The sequence below is a fragment of the Carassius auratus genome, chromosome 27, assembly GCF_003368295.1.
Source record: "Carassius auratus strain Wakin chromosome 27, ASM336829v1, whole genome shotgun sequence".
Classification (NCBI taxonomy): domain Eukaryota; kingdom Metazoa; phylum Chordata; class Actinopteri; order Cypriniformes; family Cyprinidae; genus Carassius; species Carassius auratus.
The window spans coordinates 18566443-18590414 of NC_039269.1; the positions used below are offsets into that span (position 1 = coordinate 18566443).

At 37.3% G+C, this 23972-nt stretch overlaps 1 protein-coding gene across 19 annotated transcripts in view; it reads right to left on the reverse strand.

Annotated features, from left to right (window-relative positions):
- dlg1b (discs large MAGUK scaffold protein 1b) overlaps positions 1-23972 on the reverse strand; it is a 149273-nt gene that overhangs the window by 64217 nt on the left and 61084 nt on the right. For 18 of the 19 annotated variants that reach the window (XR_003276023.1, XM_026206357.1, XM_026206356.1 and 15 more), the window contains one exon: positions 2663-2830. Coding sequence is in view for 18 of the 19 variants with exons in the window: in XM_026206357.1 (XP_026062142.1) it covers positions 2663-2830 (168 nt within the window). In the remaining variant the exon portion in view is untranslated. Of the gene's footprint in view, positions 1-2662; positions 2831-14293; positions 15272-23972 lie in introns of those variants that run through there. The other variant, XM_026206373.1, reaches the window with a different exon arrangement.

Genomic DNA, 23972 nt, shown 5'->3' on the forward strand with positions numbered 1-23972 from the left:
AAATGCAAGTTTTGAGCAGTGTAGAGTAGCGGCTCAATTCTAGCTCTCGCGCCCCCCTGCTCTGCACATTTTATAGGTTTCTCTTATGGCTTGAGATGTTTGTTCTATTCAAACGTAAGTGCCCTGTGATGTGGATATCACAGAATATTCTGCCATGATTCCAGTGCGGAGCGAACATATATGTTCCATTCAAAGTGCATTGAAGTGTGCAAATTGTATTTATTTACAGAGGTATATGATGTCACACTTGTCTGAATGTGAAAACGTTGCACAGTGCAAATCTGTGAATGAATGTTCTGAAGTAAGGTAAACTTCAAACGATTTCCCTGCTCAGGGAGAAGAGAGCAATGAACATAGTGTAAAGACCATGTCAATGGGAACACAGTTCATGGACGGAGCTCACTTCTAACGAGCTGATTATCTGAATTAGGTGTGTTAACAAACAGAGATATACAAAATATGCAGAACTGGGGGGCGCTAGGTCTAGAACTGAGAACGGCTAGTATAGAGTAGCGATTGTTATTTGTCGTTTCTCCTATCAAAAATGCAGATATGGTTTTATGAGATGCAGTGCGATGCATAAAAACTCAGTACAAATTATTATAATCTGTAATTATGTCCCACTAGATGCAACAAATGCCTCATTTGTAATGGGTTTTACTGTTTTTGTCTTGTAGCGCCAGTGTTCTAACCGGGACACACACCACAGTTTTGGCAACATCATCTGACCCCATTAAAATGTTTAATAATTAATTCAAATTAAACACTTTCTAATAGACTGCAGCAATAATAATGTCACACATTATTTTTAGTTCTCTAAATGATTATTTTAAAATGTATATATTATTATTTTAGAATTATTGTTATTTTATATTAAAAAATTATATTTATGTAGAATTGTGCAATTCCATCCGATGCTGTCATTTTTGTTGCATTTATTTTGTTACTGAGAGGAAAGCACAAAGCATATATTTACACATTCGTCTAAACGAATGCCATTCTCAGCATCAGGATGTTCACTAACAGCAAAAAGCTGCTTGTTCATATCGAACTTCTTATTACCCCAAAGCAAACAAAAAGAACTTACACCATGAGTATATCAGGACCCGTACATGAAAGCATTTTTTTCTTTTTAGTTTTGTAAAAAATCTGATTTGTTTGCAATTCTTATAAGCATGTCTCAATTGGATTGCAGCTGGGTGGCCTGAATTACAGTTTTGGGTCACATTAGTCACGTTGGGTCATATGAGATATATCAACTATTCAACAACAGAAAAATGTGTCAACTTTTTTTTTAAATTGTCAACATTGTCAATAATAATTATTTTATCCCTATTCAGTAGACATTCACCACAATGTTCGCAGTGTTACGATATTAAAAGACCAGGGTAACCAGGGTAGGAGCACTATTTAAAGCAGTGGTTCTCAACCTATGGTCCAGGGCTAACTATGGGGCCTAAGCTAATTTCCAAGGGACCCGCAGGATAACTTAAATATGCAAGTTAATAAGTTGATATTAATATATTTAAATAATCTAATTTAATATTCTAATAATAACAAAATATTCTTCCATATTTTGAGTTTCTCATATTGTCTTTTTATTTTACCTTAATTTTTATTGAAGAACATGATTACTGCAGAAATAACCGAAATATCCGCATACAGTGTGACCTCATATGGGGGGATGGATTGGGTGCTGTTAGAAGGTCTCTAAAGAGATGCGGTGGTGACTTACAATAAGCCTGGGCCATAACAGTATTGCAAGGGTGTGTCTGAGATGGACTGATGGAATGAAAAGGTGCCAGTTTAAGTGTGAGCAGTAAAGGTTATGAGAAGTGGCAGGTGTTATTTCTCATCTGGGTTCTTTTTTTTGTCTGCTACTTGTGGCTTAGGTTCTGATCAGGACTGAGGGGGAGCTCCCTCGTTTTATTTACTCACACATACACTGTGCAGAAACTTTCAAATGAACAACAAACAACATTTCAGTCTTTTTCAGATATCAGAAGAGCTGGAATATAGCGCTCAGGTAATATGGACAATTTTTTCTTCTTCATTTTGTAGCTCGACAACCTGAGAATCAAGTTCTAAGTCATTCATACAGGTTTGCAATGACATTAGGGTGAGTAAATGGTATCAACTAAAAGTATACATTTTAAAGAAGCTCATCTAAAACCATTAAATACATGTCCTATATCTCATGTATAACTCTAATAAACGTTATGTCTTGGAAAGAAGTGAGAGCAGCAATACATGTCTTTTTATCCACTATGCCAGTCTTTCATATTGATCGATGTCCATTCAGCAATACAACAGATTAGCCTATCATTCTACTGATAGAATTACTTTTTTTTTATCCTGACTTAACAGTATAATTAAGACAAAATTATTCCTTTTGATTGCATGTGGTAAAGTAAAACAACAAACATATTGACCATACAAAAGCAATTCTGATGGCTGCCTGTTTGTATTCTTGAAATAATCCAAAGAGGGGACACCATTCTAAAACCAGGGTGTGTTTGTGTGTTGTGTGTGTAAAAAGTGAGGAAAACACAGTTATAACAAACTGAATGGTAGAATTTGGACACTGAGGTGATCGACAACACAGCAAATGTTAAAAAATGTGAACCGATCAGGAAGTCTATATTCCAAGATCAGGCCCTACCTTCATTGGGGAGATGTGTGCATGTGCCACATAACCGTGGACGTTTTCAATCTGGGAGAGGTTCTTCTCAGCCACCTGAACCAGCTCTGGCCCAGGAGCCTCATCAGTGATCTGTGGCGAGCTCTGCTCCTGTGGAGATCCTGTGTCTTCATCATGGTGTCTGTACTTCTGCAGAGAACAACAGAGACCAGTTAGACAAGATGAGATGAATACCATGTTGTAAGGAGATCTGAGACATTTTGAGGCTTTAGTTTCCCTTTGACACCTGCTTGGTTTGTACTCATGGTTTGTGATTGGTTTGAACTGCACTCACAAAATCCCTATATTCCAAAAAACAATAAGAATCCTACAGAGACAGAATTTTAAGCCACACGCCAGATGTGAAAGTTGTTCCAAAAGGTAGTTTACTTAAGTTTTGGAAGTAACAGAACTAAAATATCTGAGACATGTAGCCTATAGACGGTCATAAACATGAAATCTGGAAGACGTTAAAGACTGGAGGTTTATGTTTTAGTTAATTGTAGTAACCAGTAGTCAGTGCAAAAGGATGGAAAAGGAATTTGGCTTTGGGGATGGCAGATACTTTAATATTGAAATTTATGGAAAGCTTTGACTGAAAGAAGAGATGAATTGAAATGTTTGGTTGAAAAACTGTAAGATAATCAGCAATCTCATGTTCAGCTGATACAAATACTTATGACCTTACCCTATTAACCTGGATATGATCTGAAAGTAAACATACTAAAAACATAATAAGATTTAAGAACTGCAGTGAAGGAGAGACTTTGAGGATAATAAGGACTTGTATTCACAAAACCTAAGATACCCAGGACAACTTAGACCCAATAATGAGCCTAATATAAAGTTGTATAGACTCTTTAGAGCCTGAAACATTCTGTTGCTGTATGATTTCTATACATGGGAAAAATAAGCATCGGCATTTTTCAAAGGTGTTCCAAAAAGGTCACTTAATATTAAGCATTACCACTGTGTCTGGATAGAATGGTTTGGGGAAAAATAAAATCATCCAGTTCTAAAGGAATAAAATAAATACAAGTAAATAATTTATACTCCCTCATTTTTTATTTTTAGCTGAACTTTACACAATATATACATTTTGAAGTGTCATATATGTTGTAATCAACTAGCCTATACTTATCCACATTTTTATTCTAGAAACACAGAAAACTCTCAAATCAAACCCTTGCACTACAGTAGTGCTTTCACATGACAATGAATGGGTTTCCCTTCCTCTAAAATAAACATGCTTGCACAGAAAGGTAGCTAATGAGCAGTTTCCACAGAGGCAGAGAATGGCCACAGTTGCTATGGCAACAGCTTTATCAGATACAGTCTACTTCTCGCTATAGGTAAGATGGTGATTCAAGCAGCCTTATTTAAAGCTAACACAAGGGTCAATTGTACCGGCTACCCACTTAGATTTATGCATTTACATGAAAAAAAAAAAGGTAATTAGGAGTTGACACTGAAACGTGTTTGGTTTTCTTCCCATTAAACATGTATAGGAGAAAACTTTATATATCATCCACAATATTTTGCAAAATGTAACAATGGGCTTTGAGGTCATCCTAGATAACAATCTTAACTCTCATTCTAAATAATCATCACATTTGCTTATTAAAAATCATCTGTCCATCAGACAGTTATCATTCTTAAACAATTTCCTCTGCTTTCACTTATCTGTGCAAAATGTGCACATACATTACTTCCTCCCTTATGATCAAAGACTCAATCACAAATAAATACATTATGTCAAGAAATGAAATATGTTGTCCATTTATTAGAGATTTTAACAAATTATCCTGAGAGAGTATCCAGACAAACACAATGTATAACAACAGATTTTCAAACCAGAGCTCAGGGATCACAAGAGGGCGCTGTGGTTTTCATATTTTTTGGGGGGATATTGTAAACCCTTAAATTTGGAATTGTATTTATTTAACATATTTATGGAACATTATTTTACATCTTTATGTTATCATAGTATACATTATTTATATGCAGAAAATACATAGCTGTAAAATGAATCATTTTAATGAATATAATTAATGTTTGAATGCTTCGTCACAAATCAAATGTCCCCCAAAATTAGGGGTGGCACGGTTCAACTTTTTCACGCTTCAGTTTGGTTCACAGTTTTAGAGTCAAAGTTTCGGTACAGTTCGGTATGTGCTATGTTTATGGAAAAACTATAATTAAAAAAAAAAAAGAAATATTCTATCCAACTACAAGCAACAGCACAAATAAATACAAGAGTAAAGATGCAAAAAATAAACAGTGATTCTCAGGTTGTTGTTGTTGTTGTTGTTGTTTTTTTAAGGTAGCATTACTTTTTAGGTACAGAAATTGAATAAAGTAATCAAATGTAAAACAGCATTGCATATTGGACTGTATAAATTAAATATTATTCTTTATTAAAGTAACAAAATCTTTTCAATCAAGAGTAGTGAGTGATTACTTTTTTGTTGCTGTTCGACTGATATAAAAACTGTCACTTTAAGAGAATGCACTAATCCGGCTACGTCTGCTATAGGATACTTACCAAGATGGGCATTTTGACATAATTTTTGTGTGAATGTGTCCATTTACACAAAATACTTCATTAGTACGCATTCTAAGGCGTGGGTTTGCGCGCTTCGGATGAGTGCAGGAACAAATCTTCTCACTGCTCATGCAACCTTGCGTCCTTTGGCTCTTAAATGTTTAAACTGACAAAGCTTAAATTATTTTAGGTTAAACACATATTAAAGATCCCGTTCTTCGTGATCCCATGTTTTAAACTTTTGTTAGTGTGTAATGTTGTTGTTAGAGTATAAATAATATCTGTAAAATTCTAAAGCTCAAAGTTCAATGCCAAGCGAGATATTTTATTTAACAGAATTTGCCTACAAAAAAAATCTCCGATTTTTTCACACCAAACCCGATTTTCGATTGTAATCGATTTTTTTCTATTTAAAAACAAACTACAACCGACAAAGAAATTGATCAAAACAAATGTACTCTTTATTTTGTTCTGATTTTCGCTTATGCAGTTTAATCTAAATTTCCCCTTTGTGCATAAGTGTAACAGGAAACAAGCCTCAAAACATGCTTGTAAACGAGATGGCAGGCACTATCTGACACTAAAAAAGCAAACCAATTCCAAACAAGGGATGAAACGGTGCCTTTCTTTGGAACGAGCTCTGCACTGTTAACTGCAATGTTGTCTGTGTGCGGCTGTAAGGAATGCGGGGGGAGGGCGAGCACAACTACGGAAGCCTTAATTAAGCCTGGTTCACACCGGACGCCGAAGTGGCGTGTAACGAAAAATCACGCGCTGCCTGTTCACACCAGACGCGTATTCTCCGCGGTGGTCGACAAGCGCTTCTGCTCAGACACCCATCCCCCCGGAATTGATGCGGATTGCTCGCGGCTCACGCAAAAAATAGACCAGACGCCGAAACTGGCGCTTCACGGCGCGAGCCGGCCGCGGAACGACACCATATGTTAACATGTGAATCAGGGTTTTAAGGGGAGAGCCGGTGGTGGAAGTTAAAGAGAAAACCGATTTTCATTAAAAACAAATCGCCCTTAACGTCAAATTCGAGTTAATCGATAAAATCTAATTATCGCCCAGCCCTAGTTTGTGTTTGTCGCCATGTCGTCGAAACGCTGTTATTTTCATCTCAGAGTCCAATCACCTTTGTTTGGCCTTCCCAGGGACGCTGTACTTGGAGATTAATGGCTACAATTTATGTTTAATTCGGTTCCCGAAAATTATAGTCCACATGTAAAACTATGTGCAGCACATTTTGCTGAGGACAGCCTGCTTAGGACAGCTTCTTCAATCTCAATCAGTTTAATGCCGGATTTGCACAAAGATTATTCTTGAAAAATGGAGCAGTTCACTCTTTGTCTGGAGAAGGCGTTGTTTATGGACCACAACTGGTAAATGCTGCGTTTAACAGTGTATGTAACTTATTACACAAAGGGCGACGTTGTTTAGCTTTGTTAACTAAATGTTAGAGCTGTGCAAAAAAAAAAAAAGAATCTCGTCAGTAAAAACACTCGTGTGATTATAAGTACAGTACATCTCCAACACATGCTCCTGCCCACTTGCTTGTCAAAACTAGTCCAATCATGTTTCCAGGAGGGCAGCCTGCGCTCAGCTGCTGTCGAATCACAACACAGGAACCGCTGGCTCAATCAGAACTCGTTACGTATTTCTGAAGGAGGGACTTTATAGAACAAGGAAGTCGTCAGCCCGTTTTATGACAGTGAAAACCGCGGTATACAGATAGGTGAATTGTGTGAAAAATACTGTTTTTTTACACGCGAAACATGAACATGTTATATTGCACACAGTAAACACAATCAAAGCTTCAAAAAAGTGTGAAAAAGGGTACCTTAAATATGTGCTGCTCAGGTCTCAACTGTGCATGCCTGTGCTATCAGCACCCGGGTGATGACAGAATAAATGACTGCTCATATTCCAGCATACGACATTCGCATTGAACAAGAGTGGATGGTTTGTCCAAGTTATTTATTATTTGATAATTATTAAATAATAATTTCTGCCATAATTATTCTACTTTTCATTTTACAGAAATAGTGTTTAAAGAATAATGTTAAAGTAAACAAAATATTGGTAATTCTTACCTTACGCTCATAGTTTTAAATAGAATACATAGCATCCGGTTGGTTGGTCGCATACGGTCTAGCCACAGAAGTTTATAAATTTTAACGCATCCAAAGTTCAAATCAGATCCGAACTATACATATACTCATATGATCGGAACTCCATGCAGCTCCCGCACTACTATCCATTCGAAATTAATTACTTCCAGTCTGTCGCTAGTCATTCAAAAATAGTGGAGATAGTGGAAAGACGGCTTCAGAGATGTGGCTTACACATGAGGCTGTAGTGTGAATGTGTCCCAGCCCCCTTAGATGGTAGGCTACATTTACACTGGTGCGTTTTTATTTTAAAAGGGTTAAATTATGCTCTTTCACTTTTTTAACTTTAGTTAGCCTGTTATGTTGCTGCTTGAGCATAAAACAGATCTGCAAAGTTACAAAGCTCAAAGTCCAATTCAAAAGGAGATATTTTATTTAACAGAAATACATTTTCAAAAACTACAACAAACGACCCGTTTGGACTACAACGCATATTTTCCGGGATTTGTGATATCACAAAGATTGACGAATGGGAAGAGACCTGGTTGAGCTGCACTAGAGAAGGCAAGAGTGTTATCACTATGTCGAGGACACACTAGCTTTCCAAAGACAGACAAGCTTAGAGTGGTTACAATCATCCAGGTTTAAATCGCTCAAATTGATTTGATTTTGACGCAATATTTAAACTGAAGCTCGCAGCAGGCGGCTATGATAAGGGGCATGATATGATGGGAGCTGCACAGAGTTCTGATCATATGGAGATGTCCGCTCATAATACATGACCGAAAGTGTGTGTTGCATGACCATTCATGCACAATGTAGCATCATGCTACATAAGACAATAAATAATTTACTCAAAACTTACTTTAAACCCCCATTGAGTGTTTGTAATAACTTCAGATTGCCATCTAATGTGTGTTTTGGCCATGTAATGTTGCGGAAATTAAATGTTATTACCTCCGAGTCAGACCAGCAATCATGGTAGAGAGAACACAGGCAGACAACACTGTTATCTGCTAATGCTCATCAGTAAATCAGTGGAAATAAATAGAAATCCTGATTCTGTCTGAGCTATGCATTTTAAGATGTTTTTGAGTCTGTATAAACATCATCAAGCTGAAAAATAAAAAGTTTTTTTTTTTAGATAATGTAATCTTGTTAAAATTGATTTCATAACAATGGTATCGAAAAAAAGTATTGTTCATGAACTGGTATCGAAAACTTTTGAATGATACACAGCCCTACCAAAGACGTAGCTCTTTCTTTGTGCATCTGGCCACAAGTCTTTCCCTTACAATACTACCATGTTACGTAATTTTACTTCAACATCCATAAAAGGAAATATCAGCAAGACCTGCATGAAGAATTGCTATCATTAAGACTGATTTGTAGGTGTTCAATGTGTAGAGCATGTGGGCAGAAGCACGTGATAGAAGAGGAGAGCTCACAGTCTTCCCTGATGAGAGCATGAGGAGGAGGATCTCCTGGCAACCACAACCACTCACTATTGAGTCATGGCCCTCTGTGGCTGAGGTAAGCAGCTCACTATTCAATCTGGAGCTTTCCTGGGATACACCGGATACTTCACCTCTGCAAACTGGGATCCAATCTGACTTCAGTCTTTGACTCTAGTTTCCACCTCTGCACATTTTGCCAATATTCACAGCTTTAAATAAGAACACACTGCCATAACCTGGTTTACATGGCAAATTGTCTGCATTACCCACAGGTTTAAATTTCATGTGAAGAAATGTCAAAGAAGTGTTGTATCCTTCATTAACGTGGCACAAACACAGCGAGACACGTTATGCGCTGATGTTGTGCAAATCCTAACCTTAAGTATGAGCATTAGTAATAGTGAAGCTAGCAAAAACTTCTAAGTAGAACTGAATTGAAAAAAACAACAAACATATATTTATGTTTTAGAAAGAAAAAACAACAACAGTAAAATAGGTTTTAAAACAAAAGAAAATGGAAAATCTGTTCTATTTGGATGTGACAAGATTATTTGAGAACGTCAGGTAAATTTATGTGGCACAAACACTCAGTGATTCAGGCACTCTATATGTTATTAATCATACAGTCTGATCATGGACTATTCACAGGGGGATGTATGACAATTGTAATTATATACATAATGTAAAAAAAATACAAAAATAATAAATATGTAAAATATAAAAATACTTTCTATACATTTTTATTGGGCATTTCAAATAGTTTATATTTCAATATTTTCATTAGAGTGCTAGTTAGTTAGTTCTGCTATTTGAGAACAAATGATTTTTAAGAAATGTTTTTAAGGTGTTAGAAATATGAATTCACAAAGACATATAGACAAATAACTAAAGGATCTTTAGTTTCTTTCGGCTTACAACACTTATCAGTTTGCAATCTCTGAAGAGAGTTGGCAGGTAGTATTAGAACAAGTTTACATGTGCTTCAGAGATATTTTCAAAATTTTACTGTCAACATTCCACTCACTAGAACATAAGCTCATCCTAAAAAGTTTTAGAATAAAAATAATCCAGTAGACACTCTTCTTTTCTCCTTAATAATATAGGACAGCACCCAGGGTCAATGCTAGAACAATAAGGGGGCAAATTTGATCATCTAAATCTGCATTATGTAAAATATCCTGTGAAGGTCTACTGTCATATTCTACTGATAACCACTATAAACACGCATAACCAGGAGCTACAACCAAATATGTATAATTTCTTGTAACAATTACACAATGCATTTTAGTTCTACATTTGTCTTAATGCATTAACCGGCAGGATAAATGTTGTCCTGCTGTTATTACATAGTGATCGTATGGCAATGTTGTAAAGCCATGCCTGTAACTAAATCCTCACAAGTTGTTGGCTCCAGTTCTTTAGGAGAATCACAGGAAATGGTTCTAACAACAAAATCTGGGGAGACGTGACATGGCACTTGGGCAGTCATCCCATCTGTGTGATCAGATGCTAAAACTGTCACTAAAACTGTCATCAATCTGACAGTCCAGACAGCAGCAAAAGCTCCTCTCCTCAGTCACCATTCTTTCATATGTTGCCCTTCATGTCATCAAGAAAATACAGAGAAATGACTAGTATCAATCATTCTAGTCCAATTTGAGTTTTGTCTAATGTGCCAGCCTCTCTCTATCGAAGTCCTTAGATCGCAAGGAGAATTTGCAAGCAGTAAACCAGAGAAATTGGACTCTACAGAACACAGAGATAGTGATAATTTTGCATTATTGACAAACTGTTTTCCTAATGAATGTTGTTCAGTTGCTTTGACGCAATGTATTTTGTTTAAAGCGCTATATAAATAAAGGTGACTTGATAAGTGTATGTGTATCTCTAGTTTAACTGCGAGTGTGAGGTATTGTAACCCTGACAAATTTTGATATATAGCTTGACTTGCCATTATTACATCAATGGATCATGACAGAAATTGAGAGCAACAGCGACAAGAAACCTACCAAAGCCATCATAACCTTCCATGTTTTCTTAAGAAACTGCATTCAGCCAGTGTGTTCTAGAACAAAGGACGATTGACTAAGAAATTAGTATTTACAAGAGCAGCAGTCCAACAGCCAGCATAGGCTTCCTCATACATCACTGTCACACTGCTGTTTTCCCTCCAGTTTAATCAGAGAAAATTCTTAGGTTAAGACAGTCATTGCTTAAAGATGACCTAAAAACAACTTTGCCATGTTTAAGCCAATATAATATTTACAAGCGCTTAAATCCTTCTTTTACTCATCTATGGAAGCTAAGCATGTCAGTTACATTTACGTTTACATTTATGCATTTAGCATACGCTTTTATTCAAAGGTTACAGTGCATTCAAGCTATACCTTTTTTTCTTTTTTTTTACCAGTACATGTGTTTCCTGGGAATTGAACCATTTGAGCTGCTAAAACACTTCTTTCAAAATAAATTTCTTTCAGCTTTCAAAACTGGCTAAAGTTCACAATGTTCTTGCAGTACTTCTAGATCCTCTTCTGACTATTATTAATTTGTTATTGTCATTAGGATATGTGCCCAAAACATTCAAACTGGTTGTTATTAAGCATCTCATCAAAAAAACACAACTAATTATAGACCGATCTCGAAAAAATTGTATCTGTGAGGATTTCCAGTCAGGATTTAGACTGTATCATAGTATTGAGTTATTGTATTGGAGTTACAAATGACCTGCTCGTGGTTGTACCTATATATTAGTCCTATTGGATCTTAGTGCTGCGTTTGACACTATTGACTACAACATTCTCTTGAATAAACTTCCACTTCCATTAATGGAAGTGTATTAGAATGGTTAAAATCGTACTTATCTGACCGCCATCAATTAATTGCAGTGAATGAAGAGGTATCATATCTATCACAAGTACAGTATGAAGTACCTCAAGGCTCAGTACTAGGGCCATTACTTTCTATGATTTCTATATTACCCTTGGGAGATATCAACATTGAAGCACAACGTTAGCTTTCACTATTATGCTGATGATACTCAGTTCTATATTTTTTCGCCACCCAGAGAAACATACAAATTTGAAAAATGAATGGAATGCATAGTCGATTCCTATAAAACACCTATAAAATTGGTATGCAGATCTTGTCTCCTAGACGGCCTCCGGGACAAGACCACAGGAAAAAGATGATACGTCTGCACAATATGACTTTGCTGCAGCCTGATATTGAACTGCTGGTTTTGTCTAGCCAGAGGACAACTGGCCCCCCCATTGAGCCTGGTTTCTCCCAAGGTTTTTTCTCCATGCTGTCACCAATTGAGTTTTGGTTTCTTGTGGCTATCGCCTCTGGCTTGCTTAGTTGGGGACACTTAATTTCCAGCGATATCGTCGACTTGATTGGACAGATGCAATTATACTGAAATGAGAGGGATGATGACATCACTGAATTCAATGATGAACTGCCTTTTTGCATTACTGACTGTTTTCCTATTTAATGCTGTTTAGTTGTTTTGATGATGTGTATTGTTAAAAGCACTATTTAAATAAAGGTGACTTGACTTCTTCAGATTATCAACATTTTTAACAATTAACAATGAATTCCAATTGAATGTCAATCCTGAACAGAGCAGATGACATGTAATCCTATGGGCTTTGCAACAAGGATTTGAGAAGTTAATGCCATGATGGCATTGATGCCATTCGGCACCCATACAGACAGTAATCATGCCAAAGGCCAAAGGACAATGTGGTTAAACTACTCCCACGACTTTTTGAGTGACTACATAACAATTTAAATTAATTATCTCTCCATAGGTTTGATGTAAATAAAAAAACAAAAACAAAAATTGAGACACATTAATTGAAACCAATTCACCACAATCAGCTGTTCTGAAGCATGTACAAAAAAAATAGTTCAACCTACAATTTCACAATCAGCATAAAAATAAATTTCCACACATAAGATTCTGTAAGTGTTTGAAAAGTCGGATAATCCCAGAGCAAAAGCATTACTGTGACATGTTCTCATTAAGAACACGCAGGCTTTACCCTAAGCTAATACAATGAAATCTGTGCAATCTCCATCACTGTATAGAGCGTGATTACTGGTGAGCAGAGTGTTAACCACAGTAAGAGCAGAGATTAGCCAATGACTGGTTAAAGACGTTAAAGTTTCCACAGCAGGAACTTTACCCAGGAACTAGGGACTTTGGGATGGTACTCGGTGTGTTGCCACCGCTAGAACCAGGATCTAAATATAGTTCTGGGTAAAAAATTGCCCCTCAGAAAGTCCTTGCTTGCGAGGTAGCACTTTCTCAAAGGTCCAGAACTTTCAGGGGGTGGGACTTGGGCACTAAACATGCTGATTGGTTCAGTTCACGCAGCATTGTGATTTCAATCCCCATTTATTCTGATAATTTTCAAAATACTACTGTTATTGTATGCCATGAAATGTAGTTTTAAAAGTATTTCAGGCGAAAATGTAGTTGTTTAAAACTCAAATCTGCAGTTTATTTATAAAGACAGCACCTATTTAAAAATGTGTATCACCAATTTTGGAGATGATCGGCTCCAGGATACTCTTTTTGAGTATCCCTACTCAAAAAAGGCAACTGATATAATATTTTATTTCATTGTAATGTAGGCTGTATACATACACATTTCCCTGAACTACCTATCTGCGGCTATTAATTTGTTTAAATGAAAATGAAAGGAGGCAATGGTATTCTATATCATATTTAGTCTTATTATAAATACTTTAGACCGCAGAAAGCAACAGGTCTTGGGGGAAAATAGTTCCTGGGGAAAAAAGTTCCAGGTACAATTGTACCGGAGAGACACCCCAGACATGTGTATCGACAGCCCTAATACCAGCAGACAAGAAGTTGTAAACATGCTAGAAGTTAACATAAAATACCTTCAGAAAGTTAATATGTCGTGAGTTGTGATATGGAACATTTTATCTAAAACTAGTTTAAACAAAATCTCACAATTGTTTTATAATTATTATGCATCCAGCTTTTATGATCTCTTGTTAATACAAACTAGTGAACACAAAGCCTATATATACGATGTGTAAACACATGCATAGAGAGCTGATGGATCACAGGGCCCGGGTGCATCCTGGGTCATGCCCTGATCCAACTTTGATTACTAGACTTGACTTTTCATATAAATAAAGGGAAGAGGTTGAAAAAATAATCTAAAAGTAACTAAAAAGTAAGGACCCAATGTTTGCACCTTCCCCTATACATTCATATGCATTCATATGTGTTTTATGGCAGCACTCTGTGAGAATATCCCTACTCAACTTCTCTTATCTCATCAAGTTGACTGTATGTGCCTTGAAGACTCCTCAGATTTTTTCTGGCAGCTCTACAGAAGGAAATTTTGGCAGCAACACCTGGAAGCAAATGCTGGACAGATTCTCACAGTCTGTCCTCTAGATCTGACATAAAGCAAACCAGAGAAACTGAGCAGAGAGCTCCACGACCCACCTTGCATCCAAACATGAGAGAGATGGTGCTGTTCGTACAGGCCACTTTGCAGTGGCACAGCATGGGCGAGAAACAGTTCAACTTCTTAATGCTGGGTGACATTTTCTCGCCACTATGGCAGCTGAGCCGCTCAGCCAGCGAAGAACCGGAGAATCGCCTCCGTGAGCGAAACTTGCTCCTGCCTCTCCGGCCACCTCCTGCTCCACCACCTCCCCCCGCACCTCCTCCTCCTCCTGCCCCTCCACTGCTGCTGCTGCTGCCCGCTCTCACCATCCACCCTCATTCCTCGTCTCACTCCATCACGCCAGGGAAGGGACAGCCAGTCTGCTTCCTTCATCCAGCGAATTTTCCACACGCCCCCCTCTCTGTCACCACAGCTTCAGAATTCCAGTGTCTCTCAATGTTGTTCTTCTCCTGCTTCACTTGATTGAAAGAAGAATCAGTTTCTTCACCTTCCTAACGCTCTTCTACGCTCCGTCGCTCTCCTTCTTAAACAGCGACCTCTCAGCTGTCAGTCACGGTGGAGATGTTTACTCAGAGGCCTCGTTGGAGCCATGCTGCATGAAAAGATAATGCAACCTTTTGGCTCTTTTGGTTAAATCTTCTCTACCACACAAGACACCAGACAACCGTCTCATTCCCAAAAGAGAGGTGAAGAACGGCACAGTGAGCACAACGCAGTGAGTTGTGAGGAGAACGAGGGAAGAGGAGGAGAGATGTGAGGGGAGGAAGGGAGGGGACAGTAAAGCTGTTGCAGCGCGTGGTGTTTGTCACATGGGCTTCGTCAGACAGGAGTAGGGATGAGTCTCTCTCTGTCTCATCCTCAGCGTGGGTGCTCTACGTCATCTGATAGATTGAGGAGAAGGAAAAAAGCCAAAGCGGTTACCAGTGAGAGGAACAGCAAATGAACATCCTAAGGGAGAACAGTCTTGCATGGAGGAGGAGGAGCATTAATGGACTGGCTTCCTGCACGTTTACATGGAGGGGAAAAAAAGTGCAGAGGGAGGGGGGGGGGCTCAGAGACTGGCCAATAAGATGACAGAATGTCATTGGCAGCTGACTGGACAGTCTGGCTGTGACCTTCTGAGAACGGTGCCATTTCTGGATGGAATCCATACGGTGGAGAAAGTGGACCGTGACAGGGCCAGACAGAGAGCTACTTGAGCTTTACTGTAGTCTATTTTTTCCCATTTGATTAAGATGTCCGTTGAACATTCACACTGGACTAACCATTCAGGTCACTGGGCAATAAGAGGCAGTAACATGGGGGATGGTCTGCAATGACAAATATCTCTCCCATGACTTTGCTTCAGGAAAATTTAAATCAGCAGTCAAGCTAAAAGGGATGTAGCAAAATGCTGCCATACACACTAATCTAATCCTTAACGCTAATGAGATCCTGTTCGTACACAGCGTGCACATACATGTGCTATTTCCTGCCAGTGCTGCAATCCTAGAATAAAATCAAGGCAAAATAATATTGTTATAAGCAGCAGCACACTTTTTGTACAGTTCTTTTGACTTCCCTAAGATCTACGAGGTTCTTCTCTCATGCGTATCTACAAATTGTGCAGATGTCAAAGAGCTCCAAGCCAGTAGAACTACTAGCGTAAATTACCCCCATTTTATGTCATTTCGGCTGTCAGCATGCCTCATTGTCCAAGTGTGACTCAGATCTTGCCGTTTTTGTTATATATATGCATCACTCAACATGCAATACAACTAATGCTGGCAAACTCCGTTCAGGGTTACCGATCACCCAAATGCTTGTGTGCTATGACACACAGTCTGTCTCAGTTTGTTCTGTTTCTTCATGTTATTCCAGACAGACTGATGATGGTGAGATCAGATCTCTGTGTGGAGCACTGGCTGCTGTCAGACTCCTTGTGCAAACAAAAATCTCACTGGATTATTACATTTAATGGCAAAATTAATGTTTGGAAATGTAAACTGATATTTACTACTGACACACTAAGCAAAAGATAGAAATAAAACCATCTTTTTTTTTTAGCCTTTACGCCATCACATAATCCTTCAGAAATCATTCCAATATGTTGATTTACTATCAATTATGTTCTTTTTAGCTTTCTATTCATCTAATAATCCTAAAAAAATATTAAGCAGCAAAACTGGTAATAAATAAATAAATTAGAATGAATTCTGAAAGATCATATGACTCTGAAAACTAAAGTAACAGCTGATGAAAATTCTGATTTGCATCACTGAATTAAATTATATTTTAAAGTATATTAATTATGTGTTATATATGTATATACATCTGACATGGAGAAGAGTGAAACATCCTCACATGACGGCTAAGTTCCTGAACATACCAAACCAAATGGACATTGATGGATCTTCTTCTGTATGTTCTGCAAAAAGTCAACAAATGTATATTTCTGCAAGTGTAAATATTGTGGAAATATCAATATTAGTGGTGTCTATGCAAAGGCATTCCTTCTGGAACAGAGATAACGGGGGTTTTGGAGGGTATTCATTTCATACTCTGTGACAGCTTATTTAACATAAAAATGATACAATGTATTTAATCTATAAATTACATGTACAACAAACTGGTAATGTCATGGTGGTATCATGTACTGTAATCAAATGTAGCCTATCTACACCCGTTGAACTGTAGACAGCACACGCAGTGTTCACCTAATGAAGATCTTCATTGCTAGCAAACAACAGCCTATGTAGGTTTGCTTTCAGTTGCCTGTAGATCCAAAGATAGCAGAGAAGCTTTAGAACAACCTGTTCTGAGATAGCTTGAAAATTTCATCATCAAGTCTAGAGTTTCTTTACTTCTATTAATATTTAAAAAGCTACCATCTGTGATAACTGAACCACTTAAACCCCTGAAACAAAAATGTGTATGATTACTGTATTTTATGGATATGGAACTAACTACAATACTTGATCTTATTATTTTATTTGGGCAGATTGCTCAGACTGTTTCAGGGGGCTCTGCTTTACTACAAACAATTACAGTGAATCATTTCACAGTTTCAGCCTCTAATGAGCATGTGAGCACTTACTGTGAACCTAATTTAGCCCAATTCTCACTACTAGCTCAACACTGTGACACAGCAACCCTCATTCTATTAATCAGGTCCCTATGTTTTTTAAAAAAAAGTAACACACATCACCAATCTAACCAAGTAATTGACTTAATTGCAAATCTCCAACTCAAAGCGCTGTAGTGATTGGAAGAAAAGTATGTCGCCTTTGGGGAGCATGAAATAAATGCACACAGCTCCACCTTGTGGACTGTATCCATAGCTCAAGACTCTAATGCTGTGAGTCTGAGTTTTCATACGCTCTGCTGCACCTGCTGCACAGAGATGAGCATTTATCAGATGACAATGAGGGATTCCATCTAAGTTTAAGCTATAAAAGTAGATGATCTACTCTTTTGTTAGTTTGCTATTAGAAACAAGCATGTGCAGTACAGTTGAACCACACGCACACCTTTATAAGAAGCTGGATAGCCTTCCTTCAATTAGTTTTAACAATTAAAGATTTTCAGTATGTAATGCATTAAGCAAACACAGGAGAGGGATGCAAATTTACACACACACACACACACACACACAAAAACTTTATCTACAGTGTCCAATGACCAAATTAGCATGTCATTTAAGGACTGAATCAAGCTAACCCACTTTAGACTAGGCAACAAAATGTTTCATATTTTATGTTGAACATGCTATGCTTATGAACACAAATAGCCAAGATGATCAAGATGATTTTTATTAAACAACTGCTTTGTCTCTAAATAAAGTCTGTAATCACTGTTGCAACCGGCGGTAACTATTCATGCTGCAGTTTATTGTGCTGCTGTAAATGGGGAAAGAGATTTAAACTTCTTCCCCTTTCGGATGTCAAATATTTTTGCAAAGCATGTCTGTGTGACTTTCTAATTTACAGATGAGGATAAAAGTTTTGCACTGAGAAAAACACATCTTAAGCAGCATGCACATCTGTCAGGATGATAAGTCACTTTAAACTGTATGCTGATTCAGTTTGAAACTGCTGTTATAAAGTACACATTTAGGACATTTTTCCTACAGCAGCTCAGTCGGTGTTGTACATGTAATTTTCAGATGCGTTCACAACAAAGTATATTTATATTGTTACCCTAGTAGCCACACTACCAAAATCCATTCAGTTTAAACTTTTTTAATTTCATATTTTTTCATATTTCTATATGTTTCTTTAATGAGGGTGAATATTAAGCCTGCTGCGTCAAAGTGTTGGGCTAGTAGTGAGAATTGGCCTAAATTAGGTTCACAGTGTGTGTGTGTATATATATATATATATATATATATATATATATATGGTAACTGTTTGTATAACTGCTTATATTGTATTCTCCTGTTTTTCAACTAATTAATACAAGTAAATCTTTTAAGAATCTTTTAATTACTTAATATTCACAATCAGATTACTGGGGAGTTTTATACACAAACTAAATCTTCACTGTTCCACTAATTTAAATTAAATTTGAAAAGTAGTTAAGTAGTGAAGAGTTCAACACAGCTTCCCTTTTCCAACCCTTCTTTTCTCACTTTAAGAATGAAAGAAATAAAATAAATAATTTATTTTTTCTACATTTTAACTCATAAAACTATACACCACTCAAATCAGTGTGAAATAACCTCTATGATCCCTATTGCTAAGACATTGGTATCTGTGTAGTCTACTGTAAAAATATGAAAGACAATACTGTGTATTTGTGGTCTGGCCTCCCAATTTAATTTACTGATGTATCTAGATGCACTGGAACTAAGAATTTCTCAGTTTCCTCCACAAAAAAAACATCTCTTGCCAGGTTTGTTTCCAGAATATGCTTTAAAATATCTCCCCTTTAAACTTCTAATCCCTATAAGAAAGTATTTTAAGGCAACGTACTGCAAGACAATATAGACATACATTATATTATTACATGGATATTTACCACACCCTTAATATTTCTAAAGAAATAATCAAAATTTTGGGTTTACTCATAGTCTGTTGAAAGTAATTTGTTGATGCTTTAACATATAAAAAAAAATCCTTGTAATGTTCAGTGGCTGAAGGGTGATTACTGTACACCTTGTCACAAAGCAGCGTTTAGATATTGTTCTGTTTTTTGTTATAATTCAGAAATGACAAGGAGGCATTTTCAATAAAAAGTCTATGGAGCAGGTTGGAAACTTCATAATATCGATGTATAATATTGATGAGATCATGATATATGACAAGATGTGCATGAATATGACGTACGATTTATTGTGCAGCCCTAATAGTAATCTTTTTTTTTTTTTTTTGGATAAACATCAAAGTGTTTTCAAATGTTAAAGTTAACTCAACTGTTACCATTAGTAAAAGCAATATGAATTAACATGAATGATCATGGTATAGGCCTAATATATTAAAATATATTTGTATTTAAAAAGTACACTACATTTTTATGATTCAGTATAATGTTTGGACATTGCAGTCCAATCTAGATATCAGCATCACTTAAATCCACTTTTGGTCAACCCCTACTTTGAGACATTAAACAAAAATACATTAACTGATGAAATATATTGTTGAATCCTAAAGAAAACACTCATCCCTCTTTCAGCAGTGCCACACCTTTCGTCACGCTACACCACATCTCCACTGAGAGCTGTGGGTCCATATGGACTAACATCTGATGTGAGGAAAACATACATCAGAAAGTGGTTTTGTGAACTACATTTTTACAATTACTGAAACAGCCTTAAACCTAAGTTTAGCCTAGTAACACAGAGCTGACCGGTAGGTTTTTGGAACAAAAAACAACGTATTTTTGGAAGAGGAGATACTATGTTCCAGCCTAACATCGCAGAGCCACTATATGCATAATTCAGCATAAAAGCACAAGGAGGAAGAAAAAGCTTGACATCACCACCATGCATAAAAATGACAAGAGCAACGAAGACCTGAGAGACATGACACATGATACAGTACAGCACTTTACATTTAGATAACAATGGAGCCTCCATCGTTTATTTCAGTATATTAATGCTGCGAGACCTCCCAAGACATTATCGAGAACTAGTCATAGTAGACTAACATTAAAGATGTTGTGTATTTGGAGGAAGTGATTAACGCAGACTGTGATGCCCAGAGGAGAACAGTCCATATCAAAGCCAATGAGTCATTTATTTGCGTGGATAGAGATAATGTGACATTTGATGCAGGCTACGCTACAGTGACTTCCACACAGCCCCACTAAAACAGATTTAAACAGTGCATACACAAGCACAAATGAGTTGAATTACTTGTGTCTGTTTAATCCCTTAGGCCACTCTATGGCTAGTTTTTACTACAGAGCTCTTTGGCACTGCCGAGTTTAACAGGCCTGTAGACTATTAAAAGCATATAAACTGTAAACCCTGATTTAAATGTTTCAGAGTGCATAATCTTGACAAGCAAATATCACGTGGATGGTAGGGTCAGTAATTTGATGGGCAGGCAATGAAAATGTTTAAGAGGGTTATTAAAGGAGGAAAATGATACTCAACTCTGATAATATAATAAACTTTTGTGAGAAAAAAAACAATGTACAGAAAATGAGCTTCTTCCTGACTTTGTCTCCTGGTCCTGGGTGAAGTCGATGCAAAGCCCACATGGAAATCTATGTGCTTTTAACCGCAAGCCTGACATGCCCTGAGGCTGGCACAGACCAGAGGAGACATGAGCATGAGCAGTCATGCATGCAAAAAACATGCAGTCACTGCACACAACTGGAACCCATCCTCTGTGACGCCTCAAATCCAGGCACTCAGAACAAGGGGAGGGTGTGTCAGAGGTTAGGGAGACAGGGGAAGAGATGGAAAGCGAGAGCTCTTTGAGAATTCCCAAACAGGGACACAAACCCTGCTCTCTTGAGCAGAAATAGCCTCATCTGCAACATTTCTGACAACAGAAGCTCATAGGTTATTCATCAGTCTACTTGGAAATGTCATTTAGTCTATATTTAGGGATCAGAAATGTAAACGTATGCTGCAGCTAAAAAATAAAATAACCATAAACTCTTCAGGAATGAAATAAACAGCAGTTTGTAAGTTCAGTTCAATAAATTACTCCAGCCTGAGCCAAACTGCTTATAAACTAAGCATAAACTGCTGTAGCTTGCACTCTGCAGTGCAGTCCAACTTTTTTTTTTACATAAAGTCCAGATTACAGGTCTAGATCCCTTGTGAGACCAGCTTTCAAAAAATTTACCATTTGCCAGATTTACATTTGCTTGGAAGATTTTCATGGGCAAAATGTAGTAATTTCAATCGCTATTAATTACTTTACATTTTTTAATATAATAATACACTGGCACAAATCAGTTTAACATACAATAACACAATTTTATTATTACAGAATGGACCGAAAAAATACTATTCATATATTGTTTTGATAAATTTGAGTCACAGGCCAATACAGGGCTGGGAGATTTTCACGATTTTATAATTAATTTGAATTTATTGTTTTGTCACAATTTTATTTTTATGAAATCGAGGAATCGCAATTTCTAATAGAAATATTACCAAATGCTAGAATTAGACACTTTGACAATATGCCAGTGATAACAGTGAAGAGAAAAGAACAATCCAAACACATGTCGGCGCACGTGATTACTGCTAACATGTGACACGCTCTGAGAAAGACCATAAATATAGCGCTGAGCACCATTCACACAGAATGCGCTTTTGTTTTGACAAAGATGCGATGTGGGCAGCGGAATAAGTAAAACATGTAAGAAGATGGGAGTGAACTACTAACTTGAGCACAGTGTTTTTAGAATGGCGTTTTTATGCATGAGACACTACAAGAGACGCGGGCACAGCAGTCAACTACATCCATCTTTACAAAGAAAACACTATGGAAAAGCAGCGCAATCAAATAAAAAACCTATAAAGACCTACTACTGTATGTCTGATAATTCATGTTTGCATCATGGTGACAGGCTGAAAGCTGCTGTTGGTTTTAAAGAACATTTATGGCTAATTTATAGATAATAAAAGTCTACTGTTCTACAGCCTCCTAAAGGTCAAGATAAATGACAGCAAGGCCCATGAGATAAACAGCATTAAAGCAGTGCGGAAAAGCCTTTGCATACAGAATGTCAGATGTTGTACAGACGTCCTGCTGCTATCTTTCTTTCTCACAAACAAAACAGCAAAAAAATGACCTATTCAGCATTGCATGTTCAGCATATATTAACAGATATACATGACATGAAGTACTGAAATGAAATAACTTAATTAAGATACCATGAAAGTGTCGTGACATCACACCAGGGGTAATATAATGAAAGCACATCCCTAAAACGGTTTTATATAATAAATGAAAAATAAAGCATGAGCAGAGCACGGAGGCTGGAAATATGGGCATGCTATGAAACTAATAAATGAGTTTAAAAAACAGCACATCGCCTCAAACTTCTCAAACCATAAGGTGAGAAAAGCCAGTTAACCTGACAGGTGATAGAGAACTGGTTAAACACAGGGTAATGAGAGGGACACTGATCAGTGGTCAATATAGATTTTCAATGGCAGATTCTAAAACTTTTAATTAGATTTTGTTTCCACAATCTTGAATATTGAATTACAGTGTTGGTTAAACAACAATAATAAAAGGACAAAAAAAACTTCCATTATCACATTGTATTGTCTTGTGAGCAGAGGTTTATTGACTTTACATAAAGTTGGCACCAAGGTCTCAAATTTTATGCATTTTAAGGGGGTCCTACAGGAACAGTTAAGATCATAAAACTGCCATAACTATGTATTAGCAAAGTATGGCTATTATATTGTGTACACAGCAATAAACAGAATTAATAACAACAACATGCGGTAAATGCTTTCATTCAGATGGTCGCAGTAAATCACCGTTAATCTGTGCGCTTACCTTGGTCGTAACAATACAAATGCAATCCATTCTCTCATATCGGACAGAGACCTCGCGGCTCTCAGCATAGCATTGCGCAACTCTCTTCTTTTACGAGAATCACGATAAATTCGTTCATTAAGGCGGAGCTCACAGCTACTACTTAAAGTCCGAGAGTAAACAAAAGCGATCCACGTGTTAGTATTTGTTCTCCATGTTGGCCATGCCAGTGAAGTTTACAAAGAGGGAGAGAGAGATACGCACATGTCTCCAAATGATCCCGAGAGCGCATACAAGAGAGCGCGCTGCATCAAACCACGCCGCTTTCTCTCTCGCTGCTGCACCAAGCATCTCCCTGATTACACTTAGAGTAAATGCCTTTACTTCGCGACCATCAGATCGGTTTAAGCGCTGGAGAAAGACACGCGTTCTGGAAATCCGTGCCCGCATTTATGGATTCTGCGCAAAACTAAACCACAAGTAACGGGTCATTATCTAAAAACGAATGGTAGGTTTTGTTGATGTGTAATAAAGATAACAATATTCAGTGGCCCGTGACGAGACATCTTTAATTATAGCTCAATAAGCACCAGATAACAGCGAAAAAGACATCTAGGCATGTTGCATGCGTTGATATCCAGATCTAATTTTAATACTTTGTTAAAGACCAAATTGGCAAGCAAAAAACGTTATAATTACTTTGCATGGATCTACATGGATCTCGAAAAGGTAACTCATATCAGTGCAAACATGTTTCACGGCGGTCACTATTGTCTGA